Here is an 18,047-nt window from a genome sequence, read left to right on the forward strand (position 1 = left end):
CAGTTGCCTGAGTGTGTTGTTTAGTTCTTCTGTGTCTTTGTCAAGTTTCTTTCTGGTTGTTCTATCCATTTTTGAAAGTGGAGTATTAAAATCACCCACTATTATTGTGGATTCATTTATTTCTTTCTTCAAGTCTATGAGAGTTTGCTTTATATATTTTGGCACTCTTTCATTGGGAGTATAGATATTTAATATGGTTATTTCATCTTGTTCTATTATCCCTTTAATCATGATATAATGTCCTTCTTTATCTATTATGCTGGCTTTTGCCTTCAAGTTTATTTTAACCAAAATTAATACTGCTACTCCTGCTCGCTTTTTATTGGAATTGGCTTGGTATATTTTTTTTCATCCTTTAACTTTTAATCTGTTTTTGTCTCTGTGTGTGAGATGTATCTCTTGCAGACAGCATATAGAAGGATCTTGTTTTCTTATCCATTTTGTCACTCTTCATCTCTTAACAGGTGCATTAATCCATTTACATTCAGTGTAAGTATCAATAAGCATTGATTAATTGCTGTCGTTACATTTGTTTTTTGTGTGGTGTTGCTGCTTCTTTGTTTTGTCTGTCTTTCTTTTTTGTGTTCAAGATTTTGCGTTCTGTCTTGTAAGTTTCCTCATAGTTTTAATGTTTTCATATTCTTCCTGGGTTTTCATTCTCTTGGTATGTTGTGAATTGTTAATTTTCATTGAGTTTGCCTTATAGTCCATTAGCTTTTCTGACCATTTATTGCAGACTATTTTATCCTGTAATCGACCTGACCTCCCTATCTGGATCTCTTTACCTATATGTTTACCTTCTTTTGAATTGTACTTGCTTTGGTCATAGACTGATCTTCCAGAGTCTCTGAGTTTATTCTTATAGTTTTGTTTTGTTACCAATTCTTCTTTCTGTTGACTTAATGCAGGGAGATGCTGCCACGTATGTCAATCTCTGGTTGTTGCATCTTCTTGTTGCTTCTCAGTCCACAGACTCCCTTTAGGATGTTTTGTAGTGCAGGATTGGCTTTGGTGAATTCCCATAGTTTCTGTTTATCCTGGAATGTTTTGATTATACCATCATATTTGATTGATAGCTTTTCTGGATAAAGAATTTTTGGTTGGCAGTTCTTTTCTTCCAGGGTTTTATATATGTCTCCCCATTGTCTTCTTGCTTGCATGGTTCCTGCTGAGTGATCTGAGCTTATTCTGACTTGCTTAACTTTGTATGTGACCCTTCTGTTCTCTCTGGCTGCTTTCAGAAGTGTCTCCTTATCTTTGAGATTGGAGAGCTTGACTATTATGTGTCTTGGTGATTTTCTTTTTGGGTCTGCTCTTCCTGGAGTCCATTCAGCTTCTTGTATGTTTATTTTTCCTCTTTTCAGGATGTTGGAGAAATTTTCTTCCATTAGCTCTTCAACTATTTCCTCTGTGGACTTGTGTGATTCCTCTTGTTCTGGAATGCCAATAATTCTTAAGTTATCCCTCTTCATGTTGTCCAACATGAATCTTATACTTTCCTCCCAATTTTTTATCTTTTTTGTGTGTGTGTTTGTTCTTCTATCTTAGTGGTATTGAGAGATTTATCTTCCAGCTCGCTGATTCTTCCTTCCATCTCATCTATTCTACTCCTCTGCCCTTTCAGAGTGTTTTCTGTTTCTGCCTTTTGTTTTCAATTGTTTGTACCTCTTTCTGTAGTCTTTGCATTATTTCCAATGCTGTATCTATCTTGTTTGATTGCTCTTGTAGTACTTTCCTGACTTCTTCCTTATTTTTCTCAACTCAATTGTAAAGTGTTTTGAAACAATTTATAATCATTTCTCTGAATTCTTTCTCAGGCATTTCCAGGGCCTGCCCTCCTTCCAGAATGGAGTCCAGATCTACTTCTGAGTCATTTGTATCAGATATTTTATCTTTTTTCTGGACATGTGCTGATATGGTCATCTGTTTTTGCTTCTTGGGCATGTTTGATGTTTATCTGTGGCCCTAATATTTAAATGAGTATGCATTTTGGTATTTGTTGTTGTTGTTGTTGTTTGTTTTTATGCTTTCTGGTTTCTTCCAGAAAGATGTGGTCAGGGTGTGGTCTTCCCTTTTCACCCTTCTTATTGTTTGACTCAGAGTAACTTCCAAAGGTGCTGCCTGATTCCTTGGTATCTGGAGTTAATATTGGTTATTGCCTGGGTTTTGGTGTTTTATATGGTGTGAATGCAGCTTGGCTATTTAGCAGTAGTTGCTGACTCTTCTCGTGTAATATAGGGATACATAGAGTCCTCCAATAGCAGAAGGGTGGCTTGTAACAGCCAAATAACAGCAGCCGGTTAAAAAACAAAGCCAGAATCAAAAGCAAAAAGAAAAATGGGAGTAAGAGGAAAAAGGGGGAAAAGAAAAATAGATAAAAAAGAAAAAAGAAAAAGCAGAAGAAAATATAGCAGGACCAGAAAAATCAAGACTTAATACAGCAGTCCCTAATCACAGAAAAGGGAAAGGGGGAAGAGAAGAAAAAGAGAAGGAAAATAGAAATATATATATATATAAATTAAAACCAGAAGAAAATGATACAGAACCAGCCACAATGATACTAAATACTGGATTCTCTACTCACACACAAATAATAATAATAATAATAATAATAATAAGAAGAAGAAGAAGAAGAAGAAGAAGAAGAAGAAGAAGAAGAAGAAGAAGAAGAAGAAGAAGAAGAAGAAGAAGAAAAAGAAGAAGAAGAAGAAGAAAATCTTTGGCTTGATGTAGGTATGTCTTTAATGTCCTAACTCTCTTTCAGTCAATCTGCCCTCCTCTCCTGGATGTTAGGTGCTGTCGAGTCAATTGCGACCTGTAACGACCCTGTACAGGGTTTCTGAGGAGCAGCTGGTGAGCTTGAACCACCAACCTTACAGTTCAAGAGGCTCTATAGTATGGCGCCCCAGCCCTCAGAGCCACTCTGGGACTCCTGCTAAAGCAGCGCAAAAAAAGCAGACCCAGATAAGGTTCATGAGGAGCGGCTGGTGAGTTTGAACCACCAACCTTGAAGTTCAAAAAGCTCTGTAATGTGGAGCCTCAACCCTCAGAGTCATGCCAGGACTCCTGCTAGAAGGTGAAAAAAGGCAGACCCAGGTAGATGCACATCCGCATTTCAGCCTGTGATGGGCACGCAGTTTCCTGAGGATTGGTTGGTGGATGTGAACCACCAACCTTGTAGTTCAATAAGCTTTGCAGCCGGGTGGGTCCCACGGGGGTTCTGGGAGACTGGGCAGGGCTCTAGCTTGTTATGGCAAGTGGGCGGGGTCAGCGGGGTGAAGGCGCACTGTCCCAGGAGGAGGGAACAGTTCCGTGGTGGAGTCTGGTGAGTCTAGTGGACAGGGTTGTGTCCCGCGCAATCAGTCAGGTGGTGCAAGGCTAACATTGGGTTCCGTGCGCAGGGCGGCGCACGGGCGTGATCCTGCAAGCAGTGCAGGGCCCGTGGGGGAGGGCGGGTTTTGGGCAGCCTATGCGTGACTCTATCCTGTTATGGCGCGGGTGGAGTCAGCCGGGTGTGTGCTCCAAAGGTTAGGGCAGGCTCAGATGGGCGCTCCGAGTCTGGTCTGGTCAGGATCCAGGAAGGCGGGGGTGCGGGGATCGAGGGGGCAATGGGGCCGATAACCGTGGTTCAGTTGGGCGGGGTAGAGGCCACTCAGCTGGGCGGACACAGTCCTTGCCCGATGACTTCAGACTGTCAACGTTTTATCTCTTTTCCCCCCCCCCCTCTTTATTGAGTGACTACTTTCTGCCCACTGCAAGCTCCGAAATTACACCATGGGGCGGATGACCCTCACTTTCTCTTCCTCTAGTCTCCAATGGCTCCCCCTGTTCAGGACTCCCCTTTACTGGAAGCACCCTGCTTTTGGCGTGAGTTGGTTCCAGCCTGCCCCCCCAAGCGCAACAGCAGGTATAAATTTTAAAAAGCCAGTAGTTCCTCAGTACGGTGATTTTTTTTTTAAAGCGAGTTTAAGACTTTGAAGTAGTGAGACTTATGGTGGCTGTGAGGGTGTGGATTCACCACAGAAAGGTTTCTTTTGTGAGTTCCCTTCCCCTGAACCTGGAGCCTCTCTCACCCATGCCATCTGGCCGCTGTGGCAAACTGGAACTCCTGACTTCAATCTTCTAGACTAATTATTTCAGATCATGTTTGATTTGCAACACTTTTCTTTTTTCCAGCTAGGGAAAGAACAATAATTACACCTTAGTTACACAAGCTTTTGAGACCCCATTTGCTATTCACCAAATTGGACTGCAGAATGTTGTCTTTGTGGATTATATTATCACAATTAACTGTGGTGTCTCGCAAGATTATAGTCCTTTGTCCATAGTCCCAGCAACTCATTCCATTAATGCATTCACTAATGTTCAAGAAGTTTTCATAACTGTGCCTTCTGTTGGCTTCATCACATTCATGAGTACACTTAAAGCAAAATATAAACACTCATGTATACATTTTCTTTTTCATACTATTTATATTTGTGGGTGTACTCCCAATCTTGCTCCCACATCCATTCACCCTACACATCTAACCATACATTTAGCCTTAGTTGACCATTATTGTAGAACTCATTGTGTTTTAGTTACTTTCTTTCTTTTCTTTTTGTTTCTTTATTTCTTTTCTTTTTTTATTTTCCATTTGGAACATATATGTTTTTTTTTCATTTAACCATTACAACATTTTTTTAAAAAGATATATTCTCATTCTTCTCAGTTTTCATTCATTTTCTGAGCCTGAGATTTTAATGGATTAAAACCTGACAACCTGTTGTCAATGTTACATTCCTAACTTGACTATTTTATTTTCAAAAGAACAATGGAGTGTATTTCAACTTAAAGGATAGGAATCTAGATTTTATGGATTTTTTAAATTTGTTTTCATTTTGTTATGTGCTGATGACTCATAGTAATATGGGATCCTGGGGTGGCACTGTAGGTCAATGCCCTGGGCTGAAAAGTTGGTTTGGACCTCAAGGTCAGTGGTTCAAGTTCACCAGTTGCTCCTCAGAAACCTTAATCAGGGTCACTATGAGTCAGAAGGAATGGATTTGATGGCACTTAACAACAGCGATATAGTAATTACTGCTAAGGATTATCAGAGATTTTAATTTGTTCTTTGAGTTCCTTTCTTTTTTGTTTCTCCTCCTTTCTTTTTTCTTGCTTCATTTTACTTTACAACTTTCCTTATTTCACTTTACATTCATGTGTCATTTCACAGGAGAAAGATGAGGCTTTCTGCTCCTGTAAAGAATTACAGCCTCAGAAACCCTACACAGAGTCACTATGAGTCCGAACTGACTCCATTGCACATTGCCACCACCACCATCGTTGCAGTTTAAGATATATAACCCTAAAATCTTAAAACATGTCACAATGACTGCATGTAATAAGAGATATTCCATCACATGATTTAATCTTCTGAGGTTCTTTGGATGTGCCATTAGGAATATAAGTTACACACTTTGAGAAGAATATTGGTAGAATTAAGTGTTCCCAGTGAAGAATGGAGTAGTAGATATCGTCAATTATCCTCCCATATTCTCTGTGATCCTTTCACCATATTCATTTCAGATCAGTCTGACTGATAATGGGTGTCAGTCTTGGTGTAAGCTACTTTGCCCAATGCATTGTGGCAGAAGTGACCAGGTTTTATGTATATCAAGGGGCAACTCTTCATTGAGATATGTGGGTTTAACCAACATACCTGGGATAATTTTGAGATGTGGGTTTTGCACATTTTTCAGAATTATCCAACATGATTCAAACTTTGCTCACTCACTATTGTAGCACATATAATGTAAGATTTATTAAGTGTATTTATTTCCCTGCATAACTTCTCTTCTCTTCTGTCCATATTTGTTGCTCTTTCAAGTAAATTGCTTGCACTTGGATCCCTGGCTCAGTGTCTACTTCTGGAAGAACCCAAAATAGGAGAGCTGATAAAAGAGAGTCATGAAAGGAAATATGGGCTTTGAACCTAAACAAAGTTTGAAAAGAATGACAGAAACAGTTTACTAAAACATCATATCCTTTATGTTGTTGTTCCTGTTGTAAAGTGCCTTTGAATCAGTAGCAATTTATAGTGATACTATATAGGGTTTCCAAAGAGTGACTGGTGTATTTGAACTGCTGACCTTACGTTCAAACAGACCTTGTAGTCCAGTGCATTATCCCACAGTGTCACACCAGAACTCCATTGTTTATGTTGTTGTTATTGTTGCTGAGTGCCATTGAATTGGTTCTGACCCACAGCGACCCTATATAGAATTTCCAAGGAGCGGCTGGTGAGCTTGAACCACCAACCTTTTTCAACACATTAACCCACAGTGCCAAGAGAAAATAGATTATCTTCACATATATAAATTTTATAGTATTCAGTCAAACATCCCATAAACCTAGAAGTGATAATATTACTGATCTAGCTAAACAGTCCAGATTCAGAAACACTAATAAAGAAACATATATATAGAAATATTTGGGTTCAAGACACATGGAAATGTTCACTTAAACAAATTAGTAAAGTTTAAAGTTATGGAACAGAGCTACTAATAGCAGCAATGAGAGTGAGATATAATGATTTAAAATTAACACACATTCACTGAGATAAACTATTTGTCTATGACAACCTACAGCATGTAATGCAACAGTAAAGAATATAAAAATAGATATAAAATATATATTTTTTTACCAGTCCATAACTAAAGATGCCAAGATTAGGGGAATTGAAATGTAATGGAGAACTGCACAATATCCAGTAACTTCACAGTGCAAAACCTTGGAAATAGTTGGCTTATGTTTCTGCCTTCTAGGCTATTTCAAGTTCAAATGACTGTTCCATTCTTTTAATCTGTTGCAAAAGTGGTTAAGGTTAAATGCAGCAAAGTTGGTTCATTCTAGTAGGGTTCTGATTGAGTCCTTCTGAAGTTTCTGATAATAAATATCATTATGACAATGAAACCAGGTAAGCTTGGTGAACAAAAATAAATTGAAAATTCAATTAAAAATACATGATAAGGTGGAGGCTGGACTTAATGACAGATTAGGAAGTGCGGTGCAGACCTTGTCAGCAGTAACCCAGAATACTGGATGAAGCAGGTTCAGGGGATGATTGCAGAACTCTGAACTACATATAAAGGAATATTTAAAAAATTGAAGACTTAAAGCCTAAGGAATTTGTAGCAGAAGCAAAAAAAAAGTTCTTTTTGATGAGGTGGTCCCAGCAGCTCCTGGACTAGTCATTGTGGGAAAGATGGAGTGAGTGGAGGATCAGAGCAGTGCTCGCACCACAAACTTCTGACCCATCATCAGGCATAAAAGTGTGGACACTCTTTTTTTTTTTTTCTCTCTCTCTCTGTTTTTTGGTCTCATGCTATCTGCACACCTCCATTCAGGTGACTAGAGCGGATGCCTGAATGAGTGGACACCCTTCCCTCACAGAGGGTTCTACTATGCATGCACACAGATCTGCTCAGTAGAAATCTAATGATGGGAAAAGTTCTACTTAAAAACCAAACAGCAGTGCAAAACAGATACAGCCAGTCCTGATCTGTTAATTACTAGGAAAAAAAGGCCTGAATGGGTTTGTGGAGACGGAGACAGGCAGACTAAACAGCAAGCAGGCTGAAAATTAAATCATGAGTTACATCATAAGGACCAACAGTGACATCTTGAAATTTTTCAGGTTGTCTTGAAGTCAAGAAACCAAAAGAGGGACATTAATATCATACTCATATTTTGCTACAGATTTTTTTTTTTCTTTTCTGCAATTATACAATTGCAATTTGGTTTTTTGGTTGTTGTTGTTGCTGTTTTATTTTTTGGTGTCCTTTATACCTTTAGGAGGCTTTGTACTTCACTAGAGGGCACGTTATTTCTTTCTGTACATTACCCAAGAAGAGACAGCAATTGCAGTCATAAAATCAAGTTACAATCACACCTTATAAAATTCCACCATCCAGGCAAGAGCTAGTACCAGCTACTATACAACAGATAGGCAGCCAACACCTGCTACAGTTACTTTAAGTTGAGTAATAAAAAAGTGAAAAAGAAAGTCTATCTTCTGATCACATCTACCTGGATACAATCAGAAAATATAATAAAACATCAACATACATTCATCTCTTTATTGAAATCACAGCTAACTACTGAAGATGCCCAAGAAACAGCTGAATATATCAGCACATGTTCAGAAACAAGATAGAATGACTAAGAAAAATGAGCAGGAGGTAGACCTATGCAGGAGTCCAGCTCTTGCGGGGTCGAGGGACATGAGAGGAGACGCAGAGTCAGTGAAAAATGAAAGCAATCAAGAGCCTTTGTTTAGTTAGCTGAAGGGGCTCTCTTTCTCTGTCTGCTTATTCTTTTCTCTTCTTCTGGTCTAGCTCAGCAAGTCTTTATTTTTTATACTTAAAATCATAAATGCATAATGATTTGATACTTTGATTTTCCCTTGAATTATTACACATTTGTAATTGTAACATTCTTTTACTCTGTGAATACAGAATCTTAACAAAAGTATTTCTATGGTGTCCAACCTAAGCTTTCCAACAGCCTGTTCTTTTCTAATCATTAAGCATTCTTCTCTCAACATTATCTCCTCTCCTAGATTGTTTCTTCTTATTCTCTTTGAAAGATCGAGTTAAACTTTACACCAATTATTTCCACTTATCAGACCTCTGATTACATCCTCTTAGTAACATAAGTTTCTATTAATCATCAATGCCTACACTACTTTATTGTTTCTACTGCTAATTGTCAATTTTCTATCCTACATAATGTGCTACTGTTTTCTATAACAAAATAATTACTAACATCTACTCAATTATCTTGTTTTTCTGATGTTTTCAGTAAATTGCTGAACCACAGTGTTCCTATGTTTCTTTTCTTTTAAGGCTGTGGGACATGTTAAGAAAAAGGCCCAACCTGACCAATAGTTGCAGGAAGGGTAGATTATTAAGTTTTGACAACCTTTTACTTTATATTCACTATTCTTTGCCTATTTACATAGGTGTCTGTATGTAATAATGTGGGTTTGTGGTCTGACCGGTAATTGATTGTGGTGAGGGTAATTGATTGTGGTGAGGTCTACAGGGGTCGGTCAGCTTCACTTTAGTTTGTTATCTGCTTTTGTGATCTCACAAATGCAGTTACTTTGCACTTAGGTTTTCTGTGAATGGGAGTGGCACATACAATTCCCTTTGAATTCAATCCACCAAAGCTGAAATTGTTGCCAGACTGGTTTTTCCTAAGGTTTGTAGAACTCATAGTGAAAGGCTGTGAATATGGCCATATTATATATTTTTACAAGTAAATTCAAAGTTACTCTAAAGAGAAGATAGAAAGCAACTTCTGAGAGCTATCTGCCTTGCATGATATCCCTCCTCCTACTGGAACTGTGTCAAACAGTAGAATTGAAGCTGCTCTCTACATTCAAACTGCCCCCCGCAGACCTAGACATCACATTGGAAGGAGGACAAGCTTTGGAAATGCTTACGAAGGAATTCAGGAAAATTATACTGAGATACATCCAAACACTCTGTAGAGAGTTTCAGAAAAATAAGGAAGATGTCAGGAAAGTGCTACGGGACCAATCAAAGAAGATAGATACAGCATTGGAAACAATTCATAACCTGCAAAAAGAGGTCCAAATGATTAAAAATAAAATATCAGAAATGGACTGAAAGGGCAAAGTAGGTGAACTAAAAAAATGGAGCCAGTGATCTGTAAGACAAATCTCTCAATACTGCTGAGATAGAAAAGCAAGCAGAAAAAAAAAAAAAAAAAAGATAAAACAAATCTAAATAAAGTCTAAGCTTCATGATGGACAATGAGGAGGAATAACATAAGAATTATTGGCATTCTGGAACAGGAAGAATCACAGAAGTTCACAGAGGAGATAGTTGAAGAGCTTCTGGAAGAAAATTTCCCTAACATCCTGAGAAATTAAAAGAAAAGCATTCAAGAAGCTCAAGGAATCCCAGGAAAGGTAGACTCCAAAAGAAAATCACCAAGACATACCACATTCAAGCTCTCCAAAATAAAACAAGGAGAGAATCCTGAAAGCAACTAGGGAAAAGAGAAGCATTACAGACAATGGCAAGCAATTCAGATTAAGCTCTGATCTCTCAGCAGAAACCACTCAGGCAAGAAGGTAATGGGGAGGCATATATAAAACTCTGAAAGAAAAAGAGAAACTGCCAACCAAGAATAATCTACCAAGAAAAGCTGTTAATCAACTAGAAACAGACCAGCAAACCACCACCAGTCAACAGAAAGAAAATTAAATAATCAAGAATGGAAGAGGAATAAATGAGATAGAAAACAGAACAAATATAGAAAGAATCAACAGGAAAAGAGCTGATTCTTTGAAAGAATTAATAAAATTGACAAACCATTGGCAAGCCTAAGAAAACAAAAAAGGGAGAATACACAAATAAAACACATAAGCAACCACATGGTTGATGTCACAACAGAAACAATATAAATAAAAAGGATAATAACAGAATATTATGAAATGTTGTACTGCAACAGGTTGGAAAATCTAGAGGAGATGGATACATTCTTAGAAAAGCACTACCTACTTACATACACACAGAGTGAAGTAGAAAATTTGAACAAACCTATAACAAAGGAAGAAATTGACCAGGTCACCAAAAAATCTCCCAACCAAGAAAAGTCCAGGTATAGATAGCTTTACTGGTGAGTAATACAGATATTCAGGGAAAAGCTGTCACCAATTTTTCTCAAATTATTCCAGAATATAGAATGGATGGAAAACTGCCTAATACATTCTATTAGGCAAGCATAACCCTCATACCAAAACCAGGGAAGAACATCACTAAAAAATAAAATTATAGACTAATATCAATCATATTCAACCATTTCAAAAGATAGCATATGATCAAGAGCCAGTTATATCAAAGGAAGAAGTCCAAGGTGCATTGAAAGAATTGGCAAAGAACAGGGGACCAGGAATAGATGGAATACAAATTGAAATCTTTCAAGAAAGTGAGATGGCACTGGGGGCGATAATTTATTGATGCCAAGACAGTTAGAAGACAACTATCTGACTAACTGATTGGAAGAGATCTGTATTTGTGCCTGTTCCAAAGAGAGGTAACCCAGTGTAATGTAGAAATAATTGGACAATATATTTGATATTCCATGCAAGTAAAGTTTTATTGAAGGTAACACAGAAATGGCTGCAAGCATACATTGACAGAAAACTTCCAGAGGTTGAAGCCAAATTCAGAAGAGGCCATGGAATGAGGGATACAATTTCTGATGTCTGATGGATCTTGGCTGAAAGCAGAGAATGTCATAAAGATGTTTACCTGTGCTTTAATGACTATGCAAAGGCTTTTGATTGTGTGGATCATGACAAGCTATGGGCAACATTGTGAAGTATGACATCATTGTGAAGTATAACACTTAATTGTACTCATGAGAAACCTGTACATGGACCAAGACGCAATTGTTTGAATAGAACATGGGAACAGTGAATGGTTTAAAATTAAGAAAGGTGTGCGACAGGGTTGTATTTTTTTCACCATATTTATTCAATCTGCATGCTGAGCAAATAATCTGAGAAGCTTTCTTACTTAAAGAAAAATGTGGCAGCAGGATTGGAGAAGATTCATTCATGCAGATGATACAACCTTGCTTGCTGAAAGTAAAGGTGACTTAAAATACTTACTGATGGAGATCAAACACCATAGTCTTTCGTATGGATTGCATCTCAATGTAAATAAAACAAGAATCCTCACTACTGGACCAATAAACAACATTTTTTCAATGGAGTAAAGATTGAAGTTGTCGAGGACTTCATTCTTCTTGGATCAACTATCAACAGTCATTGAAGCAGCAGCCAAGAAATCAAATGCCATATTGCATTAGGCAAATCTACTACACAAGAACTTTTTCAAGTGTTGAAGAGCAAAGATGTTAGCTTGAGGACTCAGGTGCACCTGACCCCAAGCCATGGTATTTTCAATAACCTCATATGCATGTGAAAGCTGGACAGTGACTAATGAAGACCATAGAAGACCTGATGTTTTTGAGTTATGGTTTTGGAGAAGAATATTGAAAATGCCATGCACTGCCTAAAGAACTTACAGCTCTGTGTTGGAAGAAGTGCAGCCAGATTGCTCCTGGGAGACCAGGATGGCCAAATGCCATCTCTCATACTTCGGACATATTGTCAGGAGGGACCAGTTGCTTGAGAAGGATATCATGTTTTGTATGGTGGAGGGTCAGATAAAAAGAGGACGACCCCCAGCGAGATGGATTAGCCAAGTGCCAGCATTGATGGGTTCAAGTATGGCAATAATAGTGAGATTGGCTCAGGATCAGGCAGTGTTTCATTCTGCTGTGCATAAGGTTGCTATGAGTTGGTACTGATTCAATGACACTTAATAACAACATATGCATGCTATAACTGGACAGGGAATATGGAAGATCGTAGAAAAATTGATGCATTTAAGTTATGCTATTGGAGAAGAATATTGCAAGTATTATGGGCTACCAAAAGAACAAAATGATCAGAGTTGGAAGAAGTGCAGCCAGAGTGCTCCTTGGAGGCCAGGATGGCCAAATTTTGTCTTTCATACTTCGAACATATTGTCAGGATGGACCAGTAGTTGGAGAAGGATATCATGTTTGGTAAGGTAGAGGGTCAGTTAAAAAGAGGAAGACCCCCCAATGAGATGAATTGCCAAAGTGGCAGTGTCAATGGGTTCAAGTGTAGCAACAATTGTGAGGTTGGTCCAGGACCAGGCAGTGTTTGGTTCTGTTGTGCATTGAGTCACTATGAGTTGATATTGACTCCATGGCACCTAACAACAACAACCCTCATGAACATAGATGAAAACATTCTTAACAAAATCCTAGGCAACAGAATTCAAGAACACATAAAAAAAATAATAATACATCACGAACAAGTGCAATTCATATCAGGGACATAAGAATGGTTCAACAATAGAAAAACAATGAATGTAATCCATCTTATAAATAAAGCATGAAAGACCCACAAGATCATATTGATTGATTAAGAAAAGGCATTGAGAAAATCCAACACTGATTTCTGATAAAAACACTCAGCAAAGTAGAAATTGAAGAGAAATTCCTCAGCATAATTAAGACCATATATACAAAACCAACAGCCTACATCACTTTCAATCTAGAGAAACTGGAAGCTTCCCTTATGTAAATAGGAGCCAGACAAGGATGCCCTTTATCACCACTCGTATTCAATATTGTGTTGGAAGTCTTAGCCAGAGCAGTAAGGCAAGATAGGGAAATTTAAGGCACCCAAATTGGCAAAAAGGAAGTAAAGCTCTCTCAATCTGCAGACAATATGATTCTATACATAGAAAACCCCATAGACTCAGTGAAAGAAACTACTGGAACTCATTGGAAGATTCATCAAAGTGGCAGAGTACAGGATCAACATACAAAAACCATGTGGATTCCTCTATATTAATAATGACAGCACTAAAATAAGTTAGCGAAATGAAACTATTTATAATAGACACCCAAAGATTGAAATATTTAGGAATAAATGTAACCAGAGAAAAAAAGGACCTATTATTTGGTCGAAAATTCAGCCATAAAGGTGAGTTCAGTTCAAGATTTGAAGGGTGCATCAGGGCCTTAGTCTCAGGATTCCACTATTTTTTAACTGGTCTTCCTTACAATTTTGAGTTTTGATCCACATTTTGCTACAGTCTGTCCACAATCTACTAATGTGATCCCTTTTAGAGCAGTTGGTAGTGATAACCAGGCACTATCTAATTTTTCTGGTCTTAGAATAATGAAGACTGATGTTCCCATTTTTCCATTAGTTCTCTGAATTGTTTCCACGCATCTTTGATTTTTATTATTCTTCTTCCTCCAAACAGGGAGAGATCATTAGTTGCACCTTACATGGTTTCTCATGAGATTTTTAAGTCCCCACAGTATCTACTTACCAAAATAAGAGGCATTCAGTATATTGTCTTTTTGGGCTATGTTATTCCAACTGACCTTGGTGTCCCTGTTTCCTGAGACTGTGACACTCAGTCCTCAAGCCTGAAACTCATTACCTGAAGGTATTTGCTTGTGTCTAAGAAGTTTTTATAGTTAAACCTTGTATGGTCCATCATATCCATTTACATCATTGTAATAAAGACTCATGTAAAATGTCCTTTGTAATATACTTATAAAGTATATACTTATACTTTCTGTCCCACATCTGTTCAATCTGGGTATTCTATCTAAGAATGTCCCCTAGATCACCACCATTGCTGGACTGTTTATGTTCAGTATTTACCTCTGTTACATATTCTCCTTGTTTTTGTTGTTGTTGTTAAGTATCATGGAGTCAGTTCTGACCCATAGTGACCCTGCACAGGGTTTCTGAGGTTGCAAATCGTTACAGGAGCAGAAAGTCTCATCTTTCTCCCACAGAACAGCTGGAAGTTTCGAACTGCTGACCTGAGGTTAATAGCCCAATTCATAAGCACTACGCTTAGTATCCACCATATCATACTCAAATAGTATTATTATTTAGGGGTTTTAGTACTCAGATTCCACCATTCGAATATCAGTTTGTCATACTTTCAGCGGCTTGTGTGTTGGTGTGATTCTGGAAGCTATGCCATCAGCATTTTGAATACCAGCAGGGTCAACCACAGTGGGCAGATTTCAGATGAGCTTCCAGACAAGACAGACTAGGAAGAAGGAGAGACAAACTACTTCCAAATATTTAGTCACAGAAAACCTTGTGAATAACAGTAGAAAACTGTCAGTACCAGGTTATTGAATATTGAAACATGTTGAAGAGCGCCAGAATATTGTCAGATGTAGTTCCAGAAGATGAGCCCCTCAGATTGGAAGGCGCTGAAAATGCGACTGGGGAAGAGCTGCCTCCTCAATATAGAGTTGACTGTGATGACACAAATGGAGTAAAGCCTTCGAGACCTTCATTTGCTGACGTGGTACAACTCAAAATGCAGAGAAATAGCTATAAAGTGAGGTTGGCCCCAGGACCAGGCAGTGTTTTGTTCTGTTGTGCATGGGGTCACTATGAGTCAGTGTGAACTTGATGCTACCTAATAACAACAGCCAGAAAAAAACAAATAAATCTGTCTTGAAGAAGTACAACGAGAATGCACCTGAGAAACCAGGGTGATGAATCTTCCTCTGTCATACTTTGGACACGTTATTATGAACATGTAATTATGGCGGACGCCATCCTGCCAAGGAGCAGAACAGTGATAAGCCTGCATGAAAAGTTCATTGTTTAGCAGAGCGAGAGCTACAAGGGATGATCTGTGCGGGGTGGGGGTGGCGGGGGTGTGGTTTCTAGCTTTCCCTTGGAAGAATAGTTTATTTCTAATTTCCTTGTAAGAAGTTTTAGAAAATCTTGCATAATCATACTTTAAACAAACCTCACATTATAATAGTTGCCTTTCACATTAACATTTTCACACCATATTCAATCTTATGTAGTTATGAAAATTGTTTTTTACATTAGCAATAAGTTTTAACATTAGAAATAACCACACTAGCTAAAGTTTTAGCAATTCAAGCTTAAAATTGTAAGAAGCATTCCAGGTGGTTTTAGTCAAGGACATTAAGGCCTTTAGAAAGCAGCTTAGGAGACAGTCAAGGGCAGTGAGAGCTTGGGGACAGGGGTAGGAATTTGATTAGAAGTTTTGAGAAACTGTTAGAATGAGAGAATTACTGCTTTGTTCTTAACTATGAAACTTTAGGGTACTTTTATGTTCTTGTTTTTATTGTTAAATCAATTATATGTATGACCGGTTATAGCAAAAAATATGTTTTTGATTGTAATCTATGACTAATGAATCTATAGAAAGTAATAGATGTTGGTAAAGTTAGAAATTAAGATGTAGAACTTTGTTTAATATTAACTAGACATTTTAGGGAGGATTAGAGAGAAACAGAGTCACTCACAGAAGGCAGATGTTATCACGGTAACTAAGGAGTAACTAAGGAGTATAGAGACGCAGAACTGTTTGGTGACCTTGTGTTCCTCTTGTACCATTGATGTAACAATATAATATTTGATTGATTTGTAACTGCTTGTACGTGACTGTTATGAGATCATTGTATATTCTAAAGGGGATATAAGAAGCAACAATTTTGAAATAAAGAGAGTCATCAGAGAGAGTCATCATCACCATCATCTGCCTGAGACTCAAAACGACCCATTGACTCTCTGTGAGTTGTTTTTTATATATCATTCACCGAATCCGTACCCCACTCCGAGTTCTCACAAATTGTTGGGGCTGGTCCTCAGCATTATTAGTCCTTGGAAATGATCTCATTCTTGATAAAGCAGAGAAGGTCAGCAAAAAAGAGAAAGACCCTTAATGAGTTGGCTTGGAACAGAGACATCAGTGATGGGTTCAAGTGTCACAACAATTGTGAAGATGACACAGGATTCTGCAGTTTTTTGTTCTGTTGTGCACAGGTCACTATGAATGGTAACCTACTTGATGGTACCTAACAACAATAACATCTGTAGGACATCCATGGGGTATGCAAACAACAACAAATGATGTTAATGGGGTTAGATGCATACTCTACAGGATTTGGAAGTATCTTGAGTCTATATCTTTTTGCATACACTGTTATTAAGTGCTGTGGGTTGGAACCAATTCTATGCTCATCAGAATGAAACTTCAGGTACACTGTCAGCTTCACAATTGTTATACTGTTTGAGCCCATTGTTGCTTCCACTGTGTCATACCATATTGTAGGAGTCTTCCTTATTTTTGCTGATGTTGAATTTTTCCAAACGTGATATTCCTCTCCAGGGCCTAGTCCTTTCTGCCATCATGTCCAAAGTATGAGTGATCAAATCTCCCCATCTTGACTTCTAAGGAGCATTCTCGCTTTACTTCTTTCAAGACTTGGTCCTCTGTCCGTGCATGGTATTTTCAATATTCTTCAATGACACCATAATTCAGATATATTACTCTTCTCCAATTTTCCATATTTATTTCAACTTTCACATGCAAATGAAATTCCATGGCTTGGGTCAGGCATATCTTAGTTCTCAAAATAACATCTTTGCTCTTAAACACTTTCAACAGGTCTTTTGCAGCAGATTAGTCTAATGCAATAATATATCTATGATTTTGTGACTGTTGAATCTGTAAGCACTGATTGTGTATCCAAGTAAAATGAAGTCTTTGACAACTTCCAATATTTTCTTCAAATATCATGGTATAATTTATTGGTAAATGTGTGATGATTTTTTTTGTTTTCTTTACATTGAAGTGCAAACCATACTAAAGCCTGTAGTCTTTGATCTTCATTAGCAACTATTTGAAGTCTTTTTCACTTTTAGCACCAAACCTGTTCTTGAGATAGTCTCTAAATTCAGGTGGACTATTCTCAAGATCATATTCTGATTCTCATATACTTGTTTTAATTTTCTTCAGCTTTCATATGAGCTTGCATATGAGCAACTGATGGTCTCTTTCATAGTCATTCTTGTTTTTGCTGATGATAATTGAACTTCCCTATCAAAATTTCCCACTGATGTACTCAATTTTATTCCTGTGCATTACATCTAGTGAGGTCCATGTGTATAATAACTTTTATGTAGTTGAAAAAAAATATTTGCAAGAAATAGGTAATTTGTCTTCTAAAATTCCATCGCATGATCTCCAGTATCATTTCCATCATTAAAACCATATTTTCTAACTATGGATGATTCTTTGTTTCCCACTTTTGCATTCCAATCACAAGTAATTATCAAAGGATCTTGATTGAATGTTTTATCAATTTCATACTAAAGAAGTTGGAAGAATCCTTCAATTTCATAATCACTCGTTATTGTAATTAGCGGGTAAATTTGAATAATAATGGTAGTAACAGGTTTTCCTTATATGTGTGGATATTATCCTATCACTTCAAGATAGCTCTTGAAATGTTCTTTTTGATGTAAATGATACTCCATTCCCTTTAAATTGGTCATTCCCATCCTAGCAAACCATATAATTATATGACTCATATCAGCCAGTATCTAACCATTT

The 18,047-nt window shown here is 37.7% G+C and overlaps 1 protein-coding gene across 1 annotated transcript in view; it reads right to left on the reverse strand.

The window, feature by feature from the left end:
- Positions 1-3,359: 3,359 nt before the first annotated feature.
- The window catches only part of LOC102826629 (olfactory receptor 7E24-like), a 39,594-nt gene continuing 24,906 nt past the window's right edge, over positions 3,360-18,047 (reverse strand). Inside the window, exon 3 of the mRNA XM_006877869.1 lies at positions 3,360-3,421. Coding sequence (XP_006877931.1) covers positions 3,360-3,421 — 62 coding nt within the window. The remainder of the gene's footprint in view (positions 3,422-18,047) is intronic.

This window comes from Chrysochloris asiatica, unplaced genomic scaffold (assembly GCF_000296735.1).
Source record: "Chrysochloris asiatica unplaced genomic scaffold, ChrAsi1.0 scaffold00654, whole genome shotgun sequence".
Classification (NCBI taxonomy): domain Eukaryota; kingdom Metazoa; phylum Chordata; class Mammalia; order Afrosoricida; family Chrysochloridae; genus Chrysochloris; species Chrysochloris asiatica.